General features: G+C 37.4%; 1 protein-coding gene across 1 annotated transcript in view; it reads left to right on the top strand.

The window, feature by feature from the left end:
• The window catches only part of HCN1 (hyperpolarization activated cyclic nucleotide gated potassium channel 1), a 386,678-nt gene extending 370,689 nt beyond the window's left edge, over positions 1–15,989 (top strand). The window contains exons 7-8 of the mRNA XM_047073732.1: positions 11,756–11,920; positions 15,106–15,989. Of these exons, the coding sequence (XP_046929688.1) occupies positions 11,756–11,920; positions 15,106–15,989 (1,049 nt within the window). The remainder of the gene's footprint in view (positions 1–11,755; positions 11,921–15,105) is intronic.
• The last annotated feature ends 6,374 nt before the right edge of the window (positions 15,990–22,363 follow it).

Below are 22,363 nucleotides of genomic sequence, written 5' to 3' on the forward strand. Positions count from 1 at the left end.
AGTTTTAAAAAGATGCAATCACATCTCAGTTAAGCTTATAAAGGATAAGAAGATACCTTTTCTCCAGGATGAGAGTCAGACCATCTCTGGTAGGAGTTTCCTGATGTCCATTTATCATACTGACCAAGTAGGTCAGGAAGGGGCGTTTGACCCAATTCTTCAGCTTATTTTGCTTGAAATGACAAGTTAAAAACTAGTTTGTGCATCCTTAGCGCACTGATTGCTATTCTTTACAGATTTTATTTGACTAGATTAGGATATGATAAAGGTCATCTATTTGGAAGGGGAAAAAAATCCATATAACCTAGGGGTTGGCAGACTCCATATAACCTAGGGGTTGGATTTGGCATAGGAATTCTGACATATCCTCTCATTTTTTTATTTTGTTTTCTCATGTTTATTTATTTTTGAGAGAAAGAGAGACAGAGCATGAACAGGAGAGGGACAGAGGGAGAGGGAGACACCGAATCTGAAGCCGGTTCCAGGCTCTGAGCTGTCAGCACAGAGCCCGATGTGGGGCTCAAACCCTCAAACTGCAAGATCATGACCTGAGCTGAAGTTGGACATTTAACTGACTGAGCCACCCAGCACCCCAATATCCTCTCATTTTAAAATTAACCTTTTATCCAAATTGAATTCATTCTGAATAACATAAGCAAAATCATTCTATAAAATATATTTTACTTATTATTACTCACTTAATACATATGCATTTTTGCTCTATTACTTAATACATGCTACTAACTAAGCCAACTAATTACGGACATGGATTATTTTTCATCATTAATACATTCTTGAACTTATACACAAACTTTTAAATTCAGAACGTGTCATTTTTATGATTGTAATTATTACCTTCAGTTTGCTTATTTGTTGTCATATACAGTGGTGCTTCTTGGAGGGGGAATATCACCAGATATTTACCATGTTAGGATTAATTTGTGAATATGCTTGTTTTCTGGGTGGCAGGATGAGTGTATTGTTGCTTTGTGTGCCTAATAAATGTTTACTGTTGCCTTGCACAAGAAGATTTCCAGCTCACCTCTCTACTGATACCTTGGATTACTCAGAAGTAGAAAATGGAAACGCTATAGGTAGGATGTTAGTTTTCTACTCACTTCAAGTCCTCTCTGTGACTACTCACACACTGGACTTGAAGAACTCACTGTAAGCTCTCAAGAGAGGGTAAGAATAGACAAGGTAGAGGCTTTTAACAAAATGGACTGGTATGAACACCCGGAAGAAGGTCACAGATGGAGATGAGTATGTCAGGCATTTTCAGACTAAGTGATACGGAGCCAAGCTCAGGTTAGCTGAGGTGGTGAAGCCTACTATAAGGGAACCCAGGAAGAAAGAAAGCCACAGTAAACCACCCCAGGGAAGTCAGATGCTGATTTTGTGGCAAGAGAGAATTCCCCTCAGGAAATCATAGCAATTCCAGTACCCCAGGAGCTATCATAGGGACTCATCTTTCCCATAACATATGTAATCTCTGACTTTCCTAGCTGTTTGTTACTTTCAGTTTCCTCATGAGAAAGTATAGTTAGGCCTGTGAGTCACAATCCAGCGTGAAGCATCCCCATTTGGAAGAGGTCTCTAGCCAGGCCATCTTTTGGGCTGCTGGCCTGTTTTGGATGACAATCTTGGAGGTAGGCATCAGTCATGGTTGCACTGTCACACATACCCAGTCACATGATAAAAGCTTACCAACTCGAATACACACAAAAACATACTGCTTCTAATTTTATAAAAAGGAGCTACTGGATTCATGTCACGAAGAGTTTCGTGAAATGAGAGTTTTCTCAGGATGCCGAAGTTTCGCTTGAATTTTTTCCCAAAACAACCTTTTATCTTACCTTGCTCAAAACAAACACTCTCTAGTGGTTTGCCTTTACATGTAGGTTCAAAATTCACAGATGCCGTATCTCCTTTCAAGTTCTTTTTGAAGCTTCATTTAGTAATTCTAAAAAGAGATCGCTTTTGTTCTGAATGCCGTAGCTTTACTTTACTCAAATCCCCATTACCTCATACCCAAATTATTATTGAAACTTTTTTACAAATCTTTTTTAACCACTAGGAGCCTCTGTCTCCTCTCATTCTACAAGCCAACTATAGATTAATATTCCTACATCGTGAAACAAAATGAATGTACCTGAAAGAGAATGAACGTACCTTCTAGAGAGAGGCTGAGTTTTTTTCCCCATGTATGGCAAGATATCAAGAGATCTAGAATTCCCTAGCTCTATTTCATTTAATCTCCTTTCCTAAGACAATATTTTACACACAAATTCCTTCCTTCAAAATCCTTGCAATAGCATTGTCAATCAAGACCAAACTTATCTGTGGAAGAATATTCTCTGTGACTAATCAAACCCATATGATCCTGTGGCCACTGTTCTTACAGTTCCATGGGAACCCCACCCCCCCACACACACACACTCTTCTCTGAACCTGTGCTCATGGCACTATTTCACTCCAGTGTCTTCCTTCCCACCCCATTTATTTGTCTTGTCCATCCTGATGGCCTAACCAAAGTAATCCCTACACTTTTTTCAGAGCCTACCTAAGATTCCTCATGTCACCAAAGCATATAGAACTAGACTGCTACAGATGATGTATTGTCTGGACTTCTAGATTTTTATCAGGTTAAATTTCTTAGCAGACACTTCAGCTTTGGAATTATTCTCAGTCTTGTTTTATGTATTGTGTTTGGATTTCTAATTAACTATACACTCTGAGGTGGTTTTTTTTGTTTTTTGTTTTTTAATTTCTCTTATATTTCCCATAGTTCCCTTCAAGGTGCTACAGGGAAATCATCTGTTGACTAATTTATACTGTTCCTTAATTTCCATTCCATTTTGCCACCATTTTCCAGTTTCTTTTAAACAGGGAACCCTGGTTCCATACAAATTTTAGGATTGCTTGTTCTAGCTTCGAGAAGAATGCTAGTGCAATTTTGATTGGGATTGCATTGAATGTGTAGATAGCTTTGGGTAGTATTGACATTGTAACAATATTTATTCTTCCAATCCATGGGCACAGAATGTTTTCCATTTCTTTGGATCTTCTTCAATTTCCTTCTTTCTATAGTTTTCAGCATACAGATATTTTACATCTTTGGTTAGGTTTATTCCTAGGTATTTTATGATTCTTGGTGCAATTGTGAATGGGATCAGTTTATTTGTCTTTCTGTTACTTCATTGTTAGTGTATAAGAATGCAACTGATTTCTACACATTGGTTTTGTATCCTGCGACTTTGCTGAATTCATTTATCAGTTCTAGCAGACTTTTGGTGGAGTCTGTCGGGTTTTCCATGTATAATATCATGTCACCTGCAAAAAGTGAAAGCTTAACTTCATCTTTGCCAATTTTGATGCCTTTGATTTCCTTTTGTTGTCTGCTGATGCTAGCATTCCCAACACTATGTTAAACAACAGCGGTGAGAGTGGACATCCCTGTCATGTTCTTGATCTCAGGGGGAAAGCTCTGTTTTTCCCCGTTGAGGGTGATATTAGCTGTGGGGTTTTCATAAATGGCTTTTATGATGTTTAAGTATGTTCCTTCTATCCTGACTTTCTCGAGGGTTTTTATTAAGAAAGGATGCTGAATTTTGTCAAATGCTTTTTCTGCATCGATTGACAGGATCATATGGTTCTTATCTTTTCTTTTATTAATGTGATGTATCTCACTGACTGATTTGCAAATGTTGAACCAGCCCTGCAGCCCAGGAATGAATCCCACTTGATCATGGTGAATAATTCTTTTTATATGCTGTTGAATTGGATTTGCTAGTATCTTATTGAGAATTTTTGCATCCATATTCATCAGGGATATTGGCCTGTAGTTCTCTTTTTTTTTTGCTGTGTCTCTGTCTGGTTTGGGAATCAAGGTAATGCTGGCTACATAGAATGAGTCTGGAAGTTCTCATTCCCTTTCTATTTTTTGGAACAGCTTGAGAAGATAGGTATTATCTCTGCTTTAGACCCCGAATAGCCAAAGTAATTTTGAAGAAGAAGACCAAAGCAGGAGGCATCACAATCCCAGACTTTAACCTCTACTACAAAGCTGTAATCATCAAGACAGCATATTGGCACAAAAACAGACACACAGACCAATGGAATAGAATAGAAACCCCAGAATTAGAACCACAAAAGTATGGCCAACTAATCTTTGACAAAGCAGGAAAGAATATCCAATGGAAAAAAGACAGTCTCTTTAGCAAATGGTGCTGGGGGAACTGGACAGCAACATGCAGAAGAATGAAACTAGACCACTCTCTTACACCAGTCACAAAAATAAATTCAAAATGGATAAAGGACATGAATGTGAGATAGGAAACCATCAAAACCCTAGAGGAGAAAGCAGGAAAAAACCTCTCTGGTCTCAGCTGCCACAATTTCTTACTTGACACATCCCCAAACGCAAGGGAATTAAAAGCAAAAATGAACTATTGGGACCTCATGAAGATAAAAAGCTTCTGCACTGCAAAGGAAACAATCAAAAAAGCTAAAAGGCAGCCAACGGAATGAGAAAAGATATTTGCAAATGACATCAGACAAAGGGCTAGTATCCAAAATCTATAAAGTACTCACCAAACTCCACACCTGAAAAACAAATAATCCAGTGAAGAAATGGGCAGAAAACATGAATAGACACTTCTCTAAAGAAGACCTCCAGATGGCTAACAGGTACATGAAAAGATGCTCAATGTCGCTCCTCATCAGGGATATACAAATCAAAACCACACTCAGATACCACCTCACTCCAGTCAGAGTGGCTAAAATGAACAAATCAGGAGACTATAGATGCTGGCGAGGATGTGGAGAAACGGGAACCCTCTTGCACTGCTGGTGGGAATGCAAACTGGTGCAGCCATTCTGGAAAACAGTGTGGAAGTTCCTCAAAAAATTAAAAATAGATCTACCCTATGACCCAGCAATAGCACTGCTAGGAATTTACCCAAGGGATACAGGAGTGCTGGTGCACAGGGCACTTGTACCCCAATGTTTATAGCAGTACTTTCAACAATAACCAAATTATGGAAAGAGCCTAAATGTCCATCAGCTGATGAATGGATAAAGAAATTGTGGTTTATATACACAATGGAATACTATGTGGCAATGAGAAAGAATGAAATATGGCCTTTTGTAGCAACATGGATGGAACTGGAGAGTGTTATGCTAAGTGAAATAAGTCATACAGAGAAGGACAGATCCCATATGTTTTCACCCCATGTGGATCCTGAGAACTTAACAGAAGACCATGGGGGAGGGGAAGGGAAAAAAAAAAGGTTAGAGAGGGAGGGAGCCAAACCATAAAAGACTCTGAAAAACTGAGAACAATCTGAGGGTTGATGGGGGATGGGAGGTAGGGGAGGATGAGTGATGGGTATTGAGGAAGGCACCTGTTGGGATGAGCACTGGGTGTTGTATGGAACCAATTTGACAATAAATTTCATATAAAAAATACAAAATTAAAAAAAAAGTAAACAGAGAACCCTGGTTTAGATGTAAACCTGACAGCTACAAGACTTCATTTCCCAGAAAAGTCCCTCATTGACGTCACCTAAGATCCTGTTAGAAAAATGCAGTGTCAGCACCTGACCCGTGTGTGTGTGTGTGTGTGTGTGTGTGTGTGTGTACGCACCCCCCCCCATTTATTGAATCCTAATCTGCTTTTCAGCAAGACATCCAGGCAATTCTTATGCATATTAAAGTGTAGGAAGCACTACACTGAAGATTCCAGTATGAATCAGTTGACCCTTAATAATACATGACAATAAATAAACCAGAACAAACCATTAAATAATAATACATTAAATAAGCCAAGAAAATGTGTATTTAAATCCCTATTTTATTATTCACATGTGTATATATTACATGTGAGTGAAAGAAACAAAGAGAGAGAACCAGGGGAAATTTTTGGTGACAAGTAACTCTTTTTCTGTAGAAGACTTACCTCCTAAATATCTTCTGAGTATATTTTCTGTTTAGATTTTATTTCTGCTGTACTTTCCTTTTTCATTTGGTGTAAGCCTATTAAACCACATAGGAAAACAGAGCTGTCAGGATATCTCTTCAAAAAACACACTTGAGGTAGCTAAGAGCCAAAATCATTTGATGAATTTTTTAAAAGCTGGCTGCTTTTTAAAGGCATTTATAATTCAAGGTGTTTGATTAACTTTTAAAGAGTTGAGTGTTGGTAGATTTAAAATCAAAAGGAAAGACTTGGAGTGGTCCAGTGTATTTTTAAAGATGGATAGAACTAGGAAAACTGTGGTCTTACCCTTCTTAGCTTTGATACTATTTATGTGATTTTTGTTCCAATCACATAACAGATCCCCTTTAATCTTCTGTATGTGACATGGGCTAACATGGGTTGATAGTGATTGTTTTTTATCTATTCAACAGATATTGTGAAAATTACTGAGGTAGTCCATCAAGTTTTTTTAACTTGCTAAAGACAAGTAGTATAAATATATAGTAGATAACGCTTTATAGTTTTGTGTAAAGCAGATTTTATGTAGACATTAGGCAGTTGAAGGAGTCACAGTAGAAGTTAAAGACACATACATCATAACAAAGGGGAAGGGGTGAGAGGTTTAGGAGTGGGAACTATAAACCTTAATGAAAACATCTGTATATCCAACAGAATGAAACAATCATGTCACAAACATGTTTGTAATCAATAGGAACCAGATAAAGGATAAGGGCAATCTGGTGGATAGGTCCGAGCTCTTCAAACAGAAATGGCTATTTGGAATGTTGTGCTCAAATGTGAGCACTTTATTTTATAACGAATATTCGCACACTGATGTTAGTCATTCTGTTCTTAATTTATTGATTGATTCATTCATCTTTAGTTCTTGAACCAAATTATATTCTATGACTAAATCTGTGGTAAGCGCTAGACATGGCAAATGTGATTGTTGTACTTCTCATTAAAGACTTTATAAGTTAGTATAGAGAAACATCACAGAAACAAGTAAGTCTGAAAATGTGCTGTAAGGTCTAAGATGCACGATTATCAAGTAGAGTGGAGGCACAGAGATAATTAACAAGGGTGTCCATGGGTGTGAAACCATCTCACCTGAGAAGAGTCTAAGGAATTGGGATGATTAGTTTAAAAACAGATTATTGGGGCGCCTGGGTGGCTCAGTCGGTTAAGCGTCCGACTTTGACTCAGTTCATGACCTCACGGTTTGTGAGTTCAAGCCCTGCGTTGGGCTTTGTGCTGAGAGCTCAGAGCCTGGAACCTGCTTCCGATTCCGTGTCTCCTTCTCTCTCTGTCCCTCCCCTACTTGTGCTCTCTCTCCGTCTCTCAAAAATAAATAAACATGTAAAAAACAGGTTACTTACAAAGGTATGGGAAATGATAAATATATTTTACACATTTGAACAGTTATTTGATACATGAAACAGTTACCTACTTGTTTCAGCAGATATAGTCAAAATCACAAGGGGAAAAAAAAATACAGCAAGAGGAGAGGGAACATAACAAGGAAAGGAAAGGACTCATGTTTTAAGAGTGTCCGCACTGTGGTAGGCTTGTGCCAGGCACTTTGTAAGCACTCTTTTAGTTAATCCTTGTAACAACTTTGCCAATGCTCATCTTGTCTGAGATGCCACTACAGGTCGATATTCAGAGCCAGGGGTGATCACCCTAATTTCTATGCTTTAAGAGAGATGTATTGACCAAACATATGGGGGGAGAGCTAAGACTTTTTTTTTGGAAAAGCAATAACTTTAGATGATACAAATCACAATTAGCATGGCCAGTGGTAGAAGATGCTAATAATTATATAAATATGACTGTGTCTATGAGAACTGAAATGATCAGTTGTATCTTTAGAAAATAAAGCAAAATTGGATATTCTAGTTATGAGACTATCATAATATAATCTATATGCATAATTATTCCTTTATAATATCGGAAATTGGAGAGATATTATATCCAATCTGTTTCAAAAGGTTGTAAAAGATGTGAAACATTTCAAAATACAAATTTACATCGATTTAATGTTCTATTCTATTCCAAATTCCCTAGATTCCTATTCAAATCCATCTGAGAGCTGAAATGTTTCTCCTAGCCAAGCTTGATATGCAGATTGATTTCAGCCAGATGTTACCACCTCCTATGCCATAAGACGTGATATTTTACTAGTTTACTACCACTAAATATAGAAAGATAACAAATACAAATATAGAAAGAAAATGAAAAAAGTGATACTTCCTTTTGCACATTGTATGAGGCACTGGATTAGAAGCCTAAGTAATTTATAGGAAATTAGTATTCTGATACACAATAGTGAATGACTTTTATTTCATGATATTGAATACTTTAAAAAGGAAGCAGCTTCCTGCTTAGGTTACTGTGAGCAACCAAGTACAAATTTTCCCGTAAATTCTAGAAACTCAAATTAAACGTTTACCTTACAAATCTCGGTCATAAGTTCCTGCTAAGTCCCTGTGTTACTGCAATGTCAAATTCTGTTTTAAGGGTCAGGGAAATGTTTCTGAGTTGCAAAATTGTTGACACCATTTGCCCTACCTTATAAAATGACTTCATATAGGTGACAGTAATGTCAGATAGACTGAAACACATATGATCAAGGTTAACTAATGGCAGCAAAAATAGCGTTGAGTAGTTGATGTATCTCATACCCTAAGGTTTATTAAAAGTATATTTTTAATTTGGTGGGTGGTGGGTCAAATTTTATTTCCTGGGACATACTCTTTATAATGTTGAAATTGAAAATAGTTTTCCAATCTGCCTGTGAGGGGGAGCATTGCTGTCACTTTTCCTCTTCAGTAGGTGAAATAAAGTACCCTATAAAGAAAAAAAGAGAATCATACAGAATTAAAATATGCCAAGAACTCATACTTGTTTTATTTGATTATTTGATTATTATTTAGAAATTTGTATCCAGACAAAGGGACTTATTTCCAAGTAGATTTGCACTAAAACAGTGCAAAACACTTTAAAACAGTGATTGCACCACTGGGAAATTCCTAGTCGAGGTCTCAAAGAGTAAATAAGCAAGAAAAAAAAAAGCAGAAAGATTGGAACAATCAACACAGTCTAGAAAATATGCCATAGGATTCTTTAAAAAGCTTACATCTCTGTAAAATGAACTTGGTTTGTTCTTTGGGAGTTCAATGTTATTTCATTGTGTATTTTGCTTTTTGTGTGAAATCAATCTGAGCACCCCAAAGCAAGTTAATTTTCTACCTAATGAGTAAAGACATTATCTACACTGAAGAAAATATTACCATACCTTCTAAATAATTTCTTCATTATAGACATTGAACAAAACCTGCAAAGATATGTTTTGTTGCCTAAAGAAGGTACATAAATCATTTAGCCAGTTCTATTACAAAGGGGAGATACCTCACAGGGGAACTAATGCTACATTATCTACAACTTAAGAATAGAACTTAATGTGGGCCTTGGGTTTGTCCACTATCATTACATACTCATAAACATTTTAAAATAATTTTCCCTGGGCTCAAAACTCAAGGTTGCAGTTGCTGGGAGGGATACAATAATGTTACTGTATAGTTACTGTCTTTAAAATGTCTAAAGCCAATGAAGGAGATAAGTGATATTTAAGAAGTGATTATAAAATCCAATACAAGAAAATAAAAATAGTGATAAATTAATATACACATAATTTCTTAACCTAAAGGATAGTATGAGATACAGGTGACTAAATTGTATTTTCTTTCTCTGTTTTTTGCCCAAACCCAAATAGACACCCACTCAGAGTAAATACAGAAAAACTCTGTAACACCTAACACAGGACTCTTTTCCCTCAATAAGTGGATCTCCAAAATGACTTAATATTAGAAGCAACTGCTCCATTCACATATTGAATTTGGAAATTCATGAAATCTAAGACTCTTTAATGATCAGAAGGTCTGCTTTTTTCATTGCTAAGTGTGTGGCATTTTTTGTGTTACTCATGGTAGAAACAAAGACTACAGAGGCTTTAAAAGAAGGGACTATTTTGAAGTGATTTTCACACTGACCAGTGATTTTTCCTGCTCATGAATCAATACACCTTCATTTGTTCGGTTTTTCACTAAGAAATTACTGAGGAGATGCCAAGAGATAATGGCTGAAGAGTTTTGAGTTGCCTCCAGAACTGAGATAACATAAACTTTCAGTTGTTTAAACCTTTTATTTCATTGTTTAGAGTAGAGTAGCCAGCAAATTCCATAGTAGGATAATATTTATGCTTAAATATTGACCAATATAGATCCATCTTTCTACATATACCTAGTACACACACACGCACACACGCACACACACACACACACACATGAACACTCCACAATATTATTTATTAAATTTATAACATGTTACCAGCATGAACAACAGCATAACTGGTTGTTTAGGTGGCATTTCCTAAAATTCTGTCTTCCCAGATTGGTTCAGATGTGTTTCTAAATACTTCCAGAATGCCCACAGTCTGTATTGTTGTTCTCACCAGATTGCATTTAAATGAACTCTTAAGATTAACTCCTTTTTTTTAACCATCATCGTATAAGTAACACAAAAGTAGACATTATGTTTGATTCATATTTCTAGCCTTAACATCAAGTACATAATCCCTACCACATAATTTATTCACAATGTTTATCAACATGAACTGACCTTATTGAAGAGTGTGAATTTAGACCCCTTTCATCCTTACGTTAGGAAACTGTGCGTTTCAGAAATACTTCTGCCATTTCTTTTTTCAAATGGGTTACCTTGAAACTAAATTTTTTAATTGTTTCTGGGTTTTTTTAGATCAAAGTCTATAGAGTTTAATTAATAAACTTGGGGAAATGAAATAGAAAATTACCACTTATAGATCTATTTAACTAGCAAATAAGGGAATCCGGATTTGCAAATGTTTGCTTACCACATTTTGGAAATCTAATTCTCAAGAAAGAATTCTTCTGAGAAACTCTTGAAATAGAAAGCCACTCTATTCCTTTGGTATATAGCTTTTTACACTGATCTCATTGGGAATATGCCAACAACATATGGCACACCTGAAACACATCCATCTGAACCCGTGGTCATTTTTCTTGATCATAGGACTTTCTAGACCAATGCTCGGGTTCACTTTGGTTTCTGTCTATATGTTATGATCTGCTTTTTGCCTTCCAAACTTTATAAAAATCTTGTCTGATTACAGTTTTTTCCAATACTTAACTCCACCGTGGACTTATGATTCCATTTTCTACACTTTTATTATTTCAGATGCATTGGAAGGACAGCTGAGAGATAGATAAATCTGTTTCAGCTTTCCATTTGAACTAAAAATTTTAATTGTTTAAAAAACAATATTATTTTAAGGTTGCATATTATTAATTGGATATTTTTGTCACGAGGAATTTACTGATAAAAGAGAAAATGCTGCCGGGGTGCCTGTGTGCCTCAGTCAGTTAAGCGTCTGAATTCAGCTCAGGTCATGATCTCACAGCTTGTGAGTTCAAGCCCTGTGTTGGGCTCTGTGCTGACAGCTCAGAGCCTGAAGGCTGCTTTGGATTCTGTGTCTCCCTCTCTGTCTGCTCCTCCCCCGCTCACACTCTGTCTCTCTCTCTCTCAACAATAAATACACAATAAAAAAAATTTTTTTTAAAGAAAATGTTGCCAATCATTGCTTGATCACACCATGAGACTTTTTTTTTTAATTGTAGGTCTCAGTGGTCTTGGAAAGAAAATGACCAAACAAATCTTTCTTTCTTGTTTTTGTAGAGATTTGCTTGCTTACCAAGGGACGCCGCACTGCCAGTGTTCGAGCTGATACATATTGTCGTCTTTATTCACTATCCGTGGACAATTTCAATGAGGTCCTGGAGGAATATCCAATGATGCGGAGAGCCTTTGAGACGGTTGCCATTGACCGACTAGATCGGATAGGTATTCTCTTCAGTTTTATTATCTTTTACATGTACAATTAGGTTATACTCTAGTGGACTGATATATGTTTGCAATTGTAAGTCCTAAATGCTATCATAGGTTGCCTTTTAATTAGCATAGAAATAGCAGTTAGCTCTAGCCCTATTTCTACTATCTAACTTTCTCTTCTTAAGTGTTCTGGATTTATTTAATCATCTCTATTTTTACTAGCTGCTCAGTCTGATTTCCCCAGTGATGCCAATACAATTTGAATCTTCAGGTAAAAAGCAATGATAAAATTTTAGGTAGCACTAAAATAGAACTAAAATTATAATAGTATGAGTCTATATTACAAACCAAATTTTGCTACAAGGTTTTTAAAAAATTTTTACGTATCACCTTTACACTTTTATCTATATATTGAGAACTGAAAACTTTTGTGTTTTAATTGTCTCAGTAGAAGCTTCTTGAAATGTTTGTAATACAGACTCAAGCAGGAAAAACCTTGATAGAAATGCCCTACATAGATGCTTTACTTTGTAAACATCGACTTAAAGTCTTCTCTGCTCTCAAATAAGAATATATAAATTAGACTTTACTAGTTACACTAGTTTAAAGGTTTGAATAATTGCTATAGTAAAGTTAAATCAGATTGGCTTGCTATTAGCTTCCTAAAATATGCTGGAACATTCTGATATCAGAAGGTAGTAAGCGTTTACTCTCTACACCTAAATCCTCTTCCCCCACCCTACCCTGCCCTGCCCCCGCTTCACTCTACTCAATTTTCATAATCTATACAATTTTCAGTATAGATATCATTTCCCTGTAGAAATCTCCCCTTACCTCCCACCGCTACGCGGCTGAATATCCTAGGTATGTTCTCCCATCCCCGCCTAGGAATTTCCTCCATCACAATACTGCCTTTATTATTGTAATTGCTCTAACAATGCTAAGATTTGTGAATGTAGAGAACATGTCTAATTCACTATTACATTCACAGTACCTAGTACACAACGAATATTCTTGAAGAGAGGTGGTAGGGAGGGATGAAGGAATCCGTGATCTCAAAGGTGATGGGGTTGGGATCACTTGGAAGTAAACAGGTGCTTCATTCTCATTAAAGGTAAGGCTTTTTGAAGGATGTAGTCTTATGTCAGCTTTTCTTCCGCACATTATGTCTTTCTTTCCTTCCATATAAGTGGGATGACAGAGGCATAAGAGTCTGAAATTAGGTTAGGAGAAGTAAAGGTAGTATTTGGACATTATCGTTAGACAAAACACACATAGTAGAAATTCATATTGACAACTCAGACCCGTAACAGGACACAGTGTGGAGAGAGACAGTGCCCATAAAAGTGGGTATTCCTGAAAGCATCTTGACTTCATTTGAAAATACCCTTTTTGTGGTTTGTGACTGCTCATGGTAGAGCGAGAGACTGATATCTGAGCACATGAGGTTTTTCCTAAGCCAGCTAGACATCTTTAGAGAAAGCAATAAATCACGATATTTTAATAGAGAATTTCTGTTAATCTGCGACAGCTTCACTTTCATCTCACTTATTCCAACTAATTTGTATAAGAAAGTTTGCAGTCAATAATATAGGCAATAAAATTGCTAATAAGCACCAAGCCATTGCAGTTTTGATCCTTATAAAATTCTAACAGTACTTTAAAAAATAGAGTATTTCTCTATAAGTTCACAGATAGTAACATTACAAAACGTTGACTATTCACATGATGACAAAGAAATATTTCCCTTTTCCATTTTGTGGCAACTGCTTATAAATGTACACCATATGTAGTTAAGACAATATGCCAAATAAGCATTATATTTATTACCAATATAGGAGTTTTTGTTCTTTACAAAATTAGAACAATTCTGTAAGGAGAGACAAGTATTTATTTTGGCAATCACTTAAAATGATAGTTTTCCAGCAGCCAAGTAAATTATAACACATATTTCCATTAAAAAATCGTCCTTCTAACTCTAACTTTATTTAGCAATATGGCAAAGCGGATTCTCTTTTCAGTTATGATATTTATTTGGGTATTATTTTCTCAGTGATGTCACCAAAAGTTACTGATTTTCCCCTCTTCATCTAATTTTGATTCTATTGATATTCTGCCAGGGAATGTCTCCTTACTGCAAAGCACTCTAAGGATAATGGCAGGAAGGAGAGGTAATGCTTACTGAGGTCCTCAAGGGAACTGAAAGCTTGCCATACACTGTCCCCTTAATCCTCACAAAGACACTTCAGAAAAGGAAAGATTACGAAGTGGTTCTCAACCTGGCTGTACATAAAACTCCTTTGAGGAAATTTGCTTTTAAAGTACTGAAGTCTGCCCCCATGTCTGGCTATTCTGATTTAATTGGTAGGGTACAGATGAAAATCATTATGTTTTAAAGGTCCAGGGATGAGAAAAATACGGATGTACGCACTGGCATGGGCACTGGTCAAAAGCAAAGGACTCGCAACAGTGTGCCTGAAACTTGCACATGAGAATCACCTAAAGATCTTAGTAAAATGCAGCATCTTGTTCAGCGAGTAAGATGCGGCTTGAGAGACAGCTTTTCTAGAAAGAGCTCACATTGACACAGGTGCAGCTGGTTCGTTGTCCGTGGTAAGGATCTACAATCAGATTTGCTGTTTTCCTTCCCCAGTCAGGTTACTTACTAGTCATGTTTTCCTGGACACTGTTCTTAACCTTCCCATATCCCATTCTCCTTTTGGGTGAAATCGCATTGTAAACACAGCTACTTGCAAGAGTTGAGGATTAAATAAAATACATCCACCTAAGGCCTTTTGTAGAGTACCTGCCATAGTGTGCGTGTCTATTGTCCTTTCTTGACCAAGTAGCTTTAAACTGACGTTTTGCTTCCAGACCCGTCCTGGTCCACATGCCCTTTCTTTTGCCACTCTTCAAAGTAGCCCTCGCGTCAGATATCTCCCTTTCTTCTGTAAGGTGGTTTTTGCCAGATTACAGGCTTCTCGACTTGACTCGCAGAAGGTAAGATTTCCCAGAGAGATACCGGAAGTGCGAAGGGCAGGAGCCATCTTTTTGTCTGGCTCTGAAGGTGAGTACCTGGCTTTTAAGCCTCTTCCAGGAAACACTGGCATTCTTCCGCTTTCAGGAGCCACTCTCACTGGGGCCTGTCATCAGTCATTTGTAGGCCTTCTAAGCGCCTGTCTTTCTTTCGCCGCCAGGAAAGAAAAATTCAATTCTTCTGCAAAAGTTCCAGAAGGATCTGAACACCGGCGTCTTCAACAATCAGGAGAACGAGATCCTGAAGCAGATCGTGAAACACGACCGGGAGATGGTGCAGGCAATCGCTCCCATCAGTTATCCCCAAATGACAGCCCTGAATGCCACCTCTTCCACCACGACTCCGACCTCCCGCATGAGGACGCAGTCTCCGCCGGTGTACACAGCGACCAGCCTGTCCCACAGCAACCTGCATTCCCCCAGCCCCAGCACACAGACCCCCCAGCCGTCAGCCATCCTGTCACCCTGCTCCTACACCACTGCGGTCTGCAGCCCGCCGGTACAGAGCCCGCTGGCCACTCGAACTTTCCACTACGCGTCCCCCACCGCCTCCCAGCTGTCGCTCACGCAGCAGCAGCAGCAGCAGCAGCTCCAGCAGCCCCAGCCCCCGCAGCCCCCGCAGCAGCCCCCGCAGCCCCAGACGCCCGGCAGCGCCACGCCCAAGAACGACGTGCACAGGAGCACCCAGGCGCTCCACAACACCAGCCTGAGCCGAGAGGTCAGGCCCCTGTCGGCCTCGCAGCCCTCGCTGCCCCATGAGGTTTCCACTCTCATTTCCAGACCTCATCCCACTGTGGGCGAGTCCCTGGCCTCCATCCCTCAGCCCGTGACGGCTGTTCACGGCCCGAGCCTTCAGGCGGGGGCCCGGGGCACGGTCCCCCAGCGAGTCACCCTGTTCCGACAGATGTCGTCGGGAGCCATTCCCCCCAACCGAGGAGCCCCTCCCGCACCCCCTCCACCAGCAGCTGCTCTTCCGAGAGAGGCTTCCTCAGTCTTAACTACAGACCCAGAGGCAGAAAAGCCACGATTTGCTTCAAATTTATGATCCCTGCTGATTGTCAAAGCAGAAAGAAAGACTCCGATAAACTGAGAATGTTCTCAGAAATTATTTTCTTCTATCTCCTGATAGATTCCTATAGCCTACTATGAAGAGATATTTTAGACAGCTCTGGCCTACATGCAAAATGTAAAATATATAAATATATATCTACTATTCAATATCTATCTAAATTCCCAAGAGAGGTTCAAAAGACCTGTTTAGCATTCAGTGTTATATGTCTTCCTTTCTTTAAATCATTAAAGGATTTAAAATGTTGTTGTAAGATCATTTATTTTTAACCAACTTTTACCGAATTCCTTTGATATATGTATTTCTCTATTTTATGAAGAGTTCTTGGATTCAATGGAAACAAAACTCTGATTTTAAAAAGGCAACTCAAGTGAGCCACTGAATAGCACCAACCAAATCTTCTTTCATTAGCTGTGTCTCTGCATCTAAATTGTTAATCATGAATTATGGAGGATTGAATGGCAAATCCCACTTTATAGATCTAAATTGTATTTTGGTGCTTTCAATTTTGAATTAGGTTAGATCACGTGGTATGCTCGGCCACGGCTGGAGACTAGCCTCGCCACTGTCCCGAGATCTCTAACCTCAAACACATCCATTGATCTTTCAGAAAGCTGAGGGGATATTTGTCTTCGTGTGTTACCGGACTTTTACCAAGACTCAATCAATGTTAGCTGTAAATAACTTTTTCAACCCAAATAAAAATAGCTCTTCTGTGTTGTATGAAGGTAAAAGTCATCACTTAAGAATTTAGTTTTATTGCTTCACTTCAAAACTTAGAGTTTTAAATTTTACAAAACCTAACTGTGACAGTTATTCAACTGTAATGCAATGGCTTGAAACCTACAATATTATTTTAACCTGCAATGTTTTATGCAAAATTGTATGCTCAATTCTACAAATTGCTTGTATTACACCAAAAATCATTACTTTTCTTCCTTCTTGCCATAATCAAGCATCTGAAAATAGTCCCTGCATGCTTTTTTGGAAAAACAAAATAGGTTCAGATCAGTCACTGTAGGGAGAGGCTTACAGTATTTCTCATTTCTAGAAAAGTATAACCATTCATTAATTGCCTATCTTAAAATTCCTATAAGGCTGACTTGGATCTCTGACTTAAGTCTAGAAGTGAGGTTTTCACTTTCATTTAATATTATTACTATCGTTTAAATAATGATTTGTAAACCACAGCTTGATTTGGAGTTGCCAGTGTGTTCTGTGTCTTCACTGTTGGTAGGTAGTAGTTAACCCTGGTGTTAATTTAAATTAACTAAATACACTATAGCCTCCTGTCTGGGAACACACACTTTGTTCTATGTATATTGTAATAAAATGGTTAGCAAATCTTAAGGCATGTGGTGACTAACATAGCCCTTAGGTAGGAGGTTTGTTATTTTGAACGTGCTGGAAAACGTATGGACGTGATGACAGAATGCAGGGGGCAAACTGAATGTGAGCATTGTTTGTTCGTTCGTCTGTTTCCTTAACTCTCCATGATCTGTGAACATCTGCTTCTTCTCAAAGAAGTCCCTTAGTAATTATTTGTGCCTAATGCATCCCACGAATGTGGTGGATGACTGGAACACAATCGGAAGATTCCTAATAACCGACTTCTGTAAATAACCCAAGAGAATGACCTGACGTGGAGGTCTTCATTATCTCTGACACTGGCGATACGTTAAAGAAGAACTGAACAAAGATCACACGAGAAATGGGGCAGGGCCTCCAGATAGACTTGAGGACAGAAAACAAAACGAAGCAAAAACTCTAAAATGGATCCATGCTGCCTGTTATGCCTTTTACGATTATAATACCTATAATACCAAAATGAGTTGTTATGTTTCATTTCTAACAGATCCCAGCTTGTGTGGAAGTACTCAACAATGCTAGTCAATGTAATGTTGTCATTAACATGCTGGTGACATCTGATGGCGGGTCAGGAGCGGTATAAGAAGGGGATTGTTCCGTCTACCTAGATCCTATGGGAAAGCTGCAAGACCATTTACATATCAGTACAAAACTCCTTTATTTTATTAAAATATTGAGAATTCACTTCAATTTATTAAGATCATGTATTGGTCCTTTAAATTATTAAAGGTTTACATTTGATAGCACTAATGGGTTTGGTAGTGAAATATTTTTATATATATAAATTTTTGGTTTTTTATTTTGAGCACTATTGGGAAACATAAGCAAAATTGAATTGCATGGTCTTTCAGTGCAACCATAAAATTTTTATTCACTTTGTAACAGAATGGACAAAAACACACTAAGGTTTATATGTTAAACTCATAAAATGGTACAGGGTAAATTATATACATATATATGTATGAATATATATGCTTAGATTAAGAAAACAAATTGACTCACATTCCTGTAATATAAAAGTCCATTGCTAGTTGAAAAGTGACCTCTTTTCTCTGTACATAGTTAAGCCCGTAAGTATGGAGTTTTAATCTGTACAGAAAGAAATGTATTATTGAAAAGATTGGTCTTTCTGCGGCTGGGAAAATAGTAGAGTAGCTGATTCTTACAACAACTGTATGATCAGGGATGAATTAGAGTATTTCTTTTGTCTTTGCTCAAAGCCATACATATATAAATATATATAAAGATTATTAATAAATTCAACAGAAAATAAACTAAAATCATGAATATTTTATTTTATCAATATGCTCTAACCAAACATTTTGTTTTATTAATGAGTACAGATTTGCCTCTTTCTACCTTTACATCGTAAGATTTCCAAGAGGGCTTATACTTGATAGTCATTATAAAATTAATCATAGATAGTCTATGACTGTAGAGAGGAAGTAAACAGAACATGGGTATTCCAGTTATCCCTCTGTTTTATCTCTTCCCAATGGTACCAGTTGAAGTTTTGGGTTTTTTTGTTTTTTGTTTTTGTTTTTTTAATTCTTTGCTCTGTACCTCCTTCACGTGTGGTTGTGGTTCAATTCCCAAACACGGTTATTTCTGTGCTATTAGATTTGGGGGGGGGGGAATAACCTTATAATTCATTATACAAACCTATTTTATGATAGCCTTGGGCCTTGCGAAGGCTTTCGATAGTCATAGAACCTCCCTATTCAAGTGGATTTTGAATCAGGCTTAAAAGGCTGACATAGAGTTTATTGCATTGAATGAAGGATTCTTTGAAAACTGTAAGGATAAATGGCAGGAATGGCGATAGACTCTATTCATCAAATAAATAGCTCGTCTCCAGGTCTCAGTGACCACTCCATAAGTGAATGATTCCGTGACAGATGCCGTCCCACTTTAAAAAGATGGTTATTTTGCCATTTATAAACTTAAATGAGCATAACATCTGCAGGACACTACAAAGTACGCAGTCAAGTTAGAATAATTCCTAAAGAACTTGGGTGATTTAAACAATATGATGTGTTTTATGTTGTAGATGTTATTATTTCAAATCCTGAATTATTTATACTTTAAACTAGAAGTGATCTCCATCATCTTGCAGGCCTACTTTTAAAGTCTCCATGCCTTCTTTTTAAATTTAAGTGTTTCTGTTTGTTAATTTTATAATTTTACTGTGCTACTTTGCTTTTATGCATTTTACTTTCATAACTTATAACATTAAGTTGTTTCAACAAGATTTATCTTCTTTATGCCTCTATCCTTCTAGAATATATGCCATAAAACCTGCGTCTGGTTATTTTGTTCATATACATTACACCTGGAAAATTTTATCACATTCTCTGCTTATTTGAAAACTATTTTTTCTGTGCAATACAAAAGAAATGTGGTCCTCATTGAATAACTGGAGGCTGAACATCTATTTTGAGTCCTGAAAGTAATGGTCAAAAATTTAAGCAAGTGCGACTGGCTGCATGCACTGAGTTGTTAGCTCCGTTCTATAAGTTTATTTAATATATCCTTTTTCCAGAATAATAAGATGAAGAATAAAGAAGATTTGCTGTTGTATTCAGGGTTAAGTTTACCTGCTACTGGCACTGGAAAGCAGTGACTTTCTTTAAATAATTTTTTTTAATGTTTGTATTTATTTTTGAGAGAGAGAGAGAGCATGCGCTCTCGAGCAAGCAGGGGAGGGGCAGAGAGAGAGGGAAACACAGAGTCCCAAGCAGGCTCCAGGCTCCAAGCTGTCAGAGTGCCTGACTCGGAGCCACCCAGGTGCCTGGAAAGCAGTGACTTTCTTAAGCAATTTTGATTCTGTCCTTTTTAAAAGTGGCATCTATTTTTTAAACACTGGCCAACAATGAAATCAATCATGAAGAGAACTCCTGCTTTTAAAAGGGAGCAAAGTATAAATTATTTTACCTGAATTCATCAAGGATGTGGGAGCAAATCCAGCCAGAAAATCCATATTCCTCCTCTTGTTGTTTTGGAGTTTTTGACCAAAGGCCGCATTCCTTCCTTTCCCAGTAGCAATGAACATTTCTGTTAATATTTATCGTTTTGTTCTTCATCATTTTCTTTAGAGCTTTAGGGCATGGAAAGCTTGAGCCTTTCTATATAGGAAAAATTTCATGGTATATTCACCGATCTACTGCAAGACAATGACAATTTTATTACAGTTTTTTAGAAGAAAATATTGGCAATTTTGTAATACCTGGCTGCTTTTCAGTTTTGAGTATTCTCCCAGAGAAATCATTGTTCCCTTTTCCCCAAATTCAAACATGTTCTCTCTCTGCCACTGAACAATCAGATAAGGAGATCATCTCCTTAAGCAAAGCCAGCACAAGGGTAACATGAGTGAGGTCCCTTGCACGAAATGCAAAGTGGCAAAAATCTAAGCAATCAAAGCAAATAATATTTTAATGCCATTTTTTAAAAATCAAAATTAAGCTAACAAGCATTGATGAACCAATTGGCAGGATCTTAAACGAAGACAAGATCCAGCCCCAGGCTTCCATGGCTCCTGCCTCACTTACCTCACTCCTCCCCGCCCCGCTACCTATTGAGACTGTGATAGGACAGAAAGGGCTTTGAAGGGTTTCTGTGGTAGAAGCTTTGCCCCAATTTGTCCCATCATACCTTGAGAATCATCCCAAGGCTGTATTAAAAGTCCCTGTACATAAGGTTCTGGATTTGTTTCCAAGAGTAATGTACTAAATGCCAGAGAAAGAATTAACTTTTACTGACAAAGGAAACCTGCTTTTCTAAAAGATGTTCATCACAACACAGCTAATTGGGCCCATCGGCAGCTACGTGCAGCTGGCCAGTATCATAGGGGGAAGAAGAGCAGAAACTGAATGAGAAATACTGCTTTTAAACCTTTTAAACCTTCTAAAGAGCTTTTATTATCAGGCCAATGGTTTTACAGTTTTATGCTTTATCTTGTTAGTTTTATGAATCCAAGATTTCCGTTCGGGTGCATACCTGTTGAAATGTGTGTTTTGCTAAGGTGATAGGAAAAGTTATTTGTGACAAATAGGATGCGATATTTACAATCCCACAGAGCCCTGTAGAGAGGCTGGGTCCTAAGGAAAGTCCTAGGTCTGCTGACCAGGATAATGGGGATGAGAAGCTGAAATGGAAATTGCTTTGCCCAAGACAAAGCATAGCAGGGCTGGGGAATAATTTGAGAATATGAGAGTAACAACCTGTATGAATAGAAAGGAGTGATGGAATGGTTTGGGTTAAAACTCCAGAGATTCTCCAAATCTTACTTATAGACATTGTACTTAAAAGACTGAGAAACTTAAAAAAAAAAAAAAAAAAAGATTGACAAAGATGGATATTCTTTGGAGCTATTTCATTCCTAATGTAGAATCAATAGCCATTTATTACCAAGGGGGAACATCTCTTCATTTTTTCCATTATAAATGTTTGAATAACCACATTTGAGCAAAGAATAGCATTTATTTATTCAATTGAACACGTCTGAGTAAATATAATTGCTCAAAAGGTAAAGCTTATTTCATGTTTGTATTAGATTTATGTAATTAAATACAAGTAACTCAGAGTCATTCAGACATGTTTTTAACAATGGAGCAATTTTACAAAAAGGAAACAAATTGCTTTTTGCCAGGCTAATCATATCTTTAGATTTGTAGAGGCAAAGGTATTTTTTAAACAAATTTTTAGCTTCTCTTAAATTTATGAGGCTCCTCAGACATGGGAAAAGTTTGCCAGATGTATCCTTGTAATGTATTTGTCCAAAGACTTAGTTTTCAAGCATTTCAAAATAAAAGTTGTTTGCCTAACTATTCTCTAAGATCTATTACCAACCTAACATTACAATTCTATTGAAAATGTGCAGTTCTGAATTGCCCAAAGTATGATATTCTGATATCGAACATAATGAAGTATTTCATTTGAGAAATACTAAATAATATTTAATAGATAAGGCATGTATACACTAT

The sequence above is a fragment of the Lynx rufus genome, unplaced genomic scaffold (genome assembly GCF_022079265.1).
Source record: "Lynx rufus isolate CCGP_SWC_20201006 ecotype Redwood Valley unplaced genomic scaffold, mLynRuf1.p SCAF_1, whole genome shotgun sequence".
NCBI lineage: Eukaryota > Metazoa > Chordata > Mammalia > Carnivora > Felidae > Lynx > Lynx rufus.